The sequence below is a fragment of the Ipomoea triloba genome, chromosome 9 (assembly GCF_003576645.1).
Source record: "Ipomoea triloba cultivar NCNSP0323 chromosome 9, ASM357664v1".
Lineage (NCBI taxonomy): Eukaryota > Viridiplantae > Streptophyta > Magnoliopsida > Solanales > Convolvulaceae > Ipomoea > Ipomoea triloba.
This window is the reverse complement of record NC_044924.1, coordinates 20523403-20528163: the sequence shown is the minus strand read 5'-3', so window position 1 is coordinate 20528163 and position 4761 is coordinate 20523403. Positions and strand designations below refer to the sequence as shown.

Here is a 4761-nt window from a genome sequence, read left to right as displayed (position 1 = left end):
ATATATATATATATATATATATATATATATATATATATATATATATATATATATGGCAAAAACTTGTGTGAGACCGTCTCACAATGAGACGGGTCCGGTCGGGTCGAGTCACGATACAAATGTAACACTTATATGCACAAATGTCATACTTATATGGTCAAATGTAATACTAATCAGGAATAAAATTTTTGTTACTTATTAGGGTAAATGTAATACTTTTAAGGGAAATACAATACTTTACATTTCGATTTAAGAGTATTACATTTTCCCTCAAAAGTATTATATTTGCCCTTATAAGTGAGAGACACTTGTTAACATTACTTATTATGAAAAATGTATTACTTTTTCTCTTATAAGTAACAAAAATTGTATTTTTGATTAGTGTTATATTTGAGCATATAAGTGTGAGATTTGCACATATAAGTATGACATTTGCATGGTGNTGAGAGACACTTGTTAACATTACTTATTATGAAAAATGTATTACTTTTTCTCTTATAAGTAACAAAAATTGTATTTTTGATTAGTGTTATATTTGAGCATATAAGTATGAGATTTGCATATATAAGTATGACATTTGCATGGTGTTTTGACCCGACCCGTCTCACGAATAAGGATCCGTGAGACGGTCTCACACAAGTGTGACCCTATATATATATATATATATATATATATATATATATCCCGTGCGATGCACGGACAAATTTGTGAAAATATATAAGTTATATTATTATAGTAAAATATTATAAAAATAAAAGTTAAATTTATATAGTATTATTTATAATTTATAGAAAAATGGGATTTTTAATATACAAAGGTATTAATAATCTTGCAAAAGATTTATGGTATATTATACATACATAAATATATTACCCAAATTAAAATATCCAAAAAGTTTACGAAATTGTTCTTATTTCTTGATAATTACTTTGAATTTTTGTTATGTATGAGTAGGCGTGTACATCATAAAATTGGAAGCGGAGATGGGCAAGGTCACCATCTTCGGCGATGTGGAGCTAGAGACGTTGATTAGAACGCCGAACAAGAACGGCAAGCATGCTGAGCTAATTGGTGACCCCAAGCAAAATAGTGGCATGCAGGTTGAGGCAAAGGTACCAAAAAGAAGAAGGGGTGGTGCCAAGGTCCCTCTACTCACCCACCTGCCTCCACCCCTGATCATATCTTTTCTAAATTTAGATTTGTAAGGGTGGGGAGGTGCGGAGGCCCTACTACCCACCCACCTACCTCCGCCCCTCGTCGTATCATTTTTTAATTTAGATTTGTAAGTATTTATTAAAATTTTTTAGAAGGGGGTGGTGCCAGGCCCCACTACCCACACACCTACCTCTGTCTGTTTGTATCCTTTTTTAATTCAAATCTGCTAATTTTTCTTTTCTCTTTCTCCTCCTCTCACCACCATCACTAGCGTCTTCTTCTCCTCCTCATGGCCACCGTCACAGTCCACCACTGCTGTCATCTCCTCTTTCTTTTTAATTCTTCTTCTTCTTGTAGCATTTTGACGAGAAGAAATTTGAAAAGGAAGGTTTTACCCAGGAATCGTGAAAAGAAAGTTTGGGAGATAGAGTTATCAAAAATTGGAGATGTTATGTTTTTTTGGGAATGGATGGGAAAAAGTCGTGAAGGATAACTATGTCATAAACGGAGACCAATTGTTTTTTTATCTTTAGCGGTTGTGATGCAGTGTTTGATTTCTTTGTAGTTGACCCATTCCGGTTGTGAAAAGATAGGGATGGAAGGTGAACATGCTAGAGTGGTAGAGTTTATAAGAAAGGGCAGTGGTGATGAGAGTCATGATGTATTTGTTTTGGAGGCAGATATCTATAGTATTGTTAAGAAAGATGTTAAGAAAGAAGAGGATATAGATATCAATATCTTTAGTAAATTCCAGAAAGATGTAAAGAAAGAAAAGGATATGAATATGGATGCCAATGCAAGAGATCGAGGAGGGAAATGATAATGATCATCATACAGTAATTTCCTAGGATATGAGTACAACAGAAGAGGATGACAATTGCACGGTGGAGCAGCCGTGCAAGTTGGTGGCACAGTTTGTGAAGCAGTTGTGCAAGTTTGTGGCACAGCTTGTGAAACAACCGTGCAAATTGGTGGCGCGGCTGTGCATGCTGGGTGTTTCCAAGATGCTAGCTATGAAGCTCTAATCGGAAACCTCCTCCACCCCAGACCAGCTCTGATCAGAAACATCCAGCCAATTAAATGAAGCAGCCAAGATATATAGTTGGACTTGAACTTGAAAGAGCATCCTCCACCACTGCTTCAATGAAGGAAATGGATCCATCCACGACCGGAACCTTTGCTGGAGTTTATGATTCGCCTAGGGNTATATATATATATATATATATATATATATATATATATATATATATATATATATATATATGGCAAAAACTTGTGTGAGACCGTCTCACAATGAGACGGGTCCGGTCGGGTCGAGTCACGATACAAATGTAACACTTATATGCACAAATGTCATACTTATATGGTCAAATGTAATACTAATCAGGAATAAAATTTTTGTTACTTATTAGGGTAAATGTAATACTTTTAAGGGAAATACAATACTTTACATTTCGATTTAAGAGTATTACATTTTCCCTCAAAAGTATTATATTTGCCCTTATAAGTGAGAGACACTTGTTAACATTACTTATTATGAAAAATGTATTACTTTTTCTCTTATAAGTAACAAAAATTGTATTTTTGATTAGTGTTATATTTGAGCATATAAGTATGAGATTTGCATATATAAGTATGACATTTGCATGGTGTTTTGACCCGACCCGTCTCACGAATAAGGATCCGTGAGACGGTCTCACACAAGTGTGACCCTATATATATATATATATATATATATATATATATATCCCGTGCGATGCACGGACAAATTTGTGAAAATATATAAGTTATATTATTATAGTAAAATATTATAAAAATAAAAGTTAAATTTATATAGTATTATTTATAATTTATAGAAAAATGGGATTTTTAATATACAAAGGTATTAATAATCTTGCAAAAGATTTATGGTATATTATACATACATAAATATATTACCCAAATTAAAATATCCAAAAAGTTTACGAAATTGTTCTTATTTCTTGATAATTACTTTGAATTTTTGTTATGTATGAGTAGGCGTGTACATCATAAAATTGGAAGCGGAGATGGGCAAGGTCACCATCTTCGGCGATGTGGAGCTAGAGACGTTGATTAGAACGCCGAACAAGAACGGCAAGCATGCTGAGCTAATTGGTGACCCCAAGCAAAATAGTGGCATGCAGGTTGAGGCAAAGGTACCAAAAAGAAGAAGGGGTGGTGCCAAGGTCCCTCTACTCACCCACCTGCCTCCACCCCTGATCATATCTTTTCTAAATTTAGATTTGTAAGGGTGGGGAGGTGCGGAGGCCCTACTACCCACCCACCTACCTCCGCCCCTCGTCGTATCATTTTTTAATTTAGATTTGTAAGTATTTATTAAAATTTTTTAGAAGGGGGTGGTGCCAGGCCCCACTACCCACACACCTACCTCTGTCTGTTTGTATCCTTTTTTAATTCAAATCTGCTAATTTTTCTTTTCTCTTTCTCCTCCTCTCACCACCATCACTAGCGTCTTCTTCTCCTCCTCATGGCCACCGTCACAGTCCACCACTGCTGTCATCTCCTCTTTCTTTTTAATTCTTCTTCTTCTTGTAGCATTTTGACGAGAAGAAATTTGAAAAGGAAGGTTTTACCCAGGAATCGTGAAAAGAAAGTTTGGGAGATAGAGTTATCAAAAATTGGAGATGTTATGTTTTTTTGGGAATGGATGGGAAAAAGTCGTGAAGGATAACTATGTCATAAACGGAGACCAATTGTTTTTTTATCTTTAGCGGTTGTGATGCAGTGTTTGATTTCTTTGTAGTTGACCCATTCCGGTTGTGAAAAGATAGGGATGGAAGGTGAACATGCTAGAGTGGTAGAGTTTATAAGAAAGGGCAGTGGTGATGAGAGTCATGATGTATTTGTTTTGGAGGCAGATATCTATAGTATTGTTAAGAAAGATGTTAAGAAAGAAGAGGATATAGATATCAATATCTTTAGTAAATTCCAGAAAGATGTAAAGAAAGAAAAGGATATGAATATGGATGCCAATGCAAGAGATCGAGGAGGGAAATGATAATGATCATCATACAGTAATTTCCTAGGATATGAGTACAACAGAAGAGGATGACAATTGCACGGTGGAGCAGCCGTGCAAGTTGGTGGCACAGTTTGTGAAGCAGTTGTGCAAGTTTGTGGCACAGCTTGTGAAACAACCGTGCAAATTGGTGGCGCGGCTGTGCATGCTGGGTGTTTCCAAGATGCTAGCTATGAAGCTCTAATCGGAAACCTCCTCCACCCCAGACCAGCTCTGATCAGAAACATCCAGCCAATTAAATGAAGCAGCCAAGATATATAGTTGGACTTGAACTTGAAAGAGCATCCTCCACCACTGCTTCAATGAAGGAAATGGATCCATCCACGACCGGAACCTTTGCTGGAGTTTATGATTCGCCTAGGGGTCGACATGCCCGCCAAGCAAATTTATACATAACCTTCTTGTTTACCGATCGCCACCCCCTTCTTGTTTACAGCTAGTACAGTGTTCATGGCCATCATCAATCGATCCATAACCTTCTGCAGCCTGCTTGTCCAATCTGTTCATAGCAAAGGACATATTGATGGATAAATCATACCCGGACC

At 36.4% G+C, this 4761-nt stretch overlaps 2 protein-coding genes across 2 annotated transcripts; both read left to right on the top strand.

Moving 5' to 3' along the window:
- The first annotated feature begins 795 nt into the window (after nt 1-795).
- LOC116029718 (heavy metal-associated isoprenylated plant protein 37-like) lies at nt 796-1975 on the top strand. Its single transcript, XM_031271762.1, has 3 exons — nt 796-817; nt 955-1112; nt 1721-1975. The coding sequence occupies exons 1-3, from the start codon at nt 796-798 to the stop codon at nt 1973-1975; spliced, it is 435 nt and encodes a 144-aa protein (XP_031127622.1).
- A 31-nt stretch (nt 1976-2006) lies between these two features.
- LOC116029717 (heavy metal-associated isoprenylated plant protein 37-like) lies at nt 2007-4195 on the top strand. Its single transcript, XM_031271760.1, has 3 exons — nt 2007-2148; nt 3175-3332; nt 3941-4195. Exons 1-3 carry the CDS (start codon nt 2007-2009, stop codon nt 4193-4195), a joined length of 555 nt encoding a protein of 184 aa, XP_031127620.1.
- The last annotated feature ends 566 nt before the right edge of the window (nt 4196-4761 follow it).

Bases quoted from the DNA above. Each gene is read 5' to 3' on its own strand.
- LOC116029718 (XM_031271762.1), top strand. From the start codon at position 796: ATGGGATTTTTAATATACAAAG. The intron at 818-954 runs GTATTAATAATC...ATGTATGAGTAG, and splicing joins GGGATTTTTAATATACAAAG to GCGTGTACATCATAAAATTG. The intron at 1,113-1,720 runs GTACCAAAAAGA...ATTTCTTTGTAG, and splicing joins GCATGCAGGTTGAGGCAAAG to TTGACCCATTCCGGTTGTGA.
- LOC116029717 (XM_031271760.1), top strand. From the start codon at position 2,007: ATGAGTACAACAGAAGAGGATGACAATTGCACGGTGGAGCAGCCGTGC. The intron at 2,149-3,174 runs GTGTTTCCAAGA...ATGTATGAGTAG, and splicing joins GGCGCGGCTGTGCATGCTGG to GCGTGTACATCATAAAATTG. The intron at 3,333-3,940 runs GTACCAAAAAGA...ATTTCTTTGTAG, and splicing joins GCATGCAGGTTGAGGCAAAG to TTGACCCATTCCGGTTGTGA.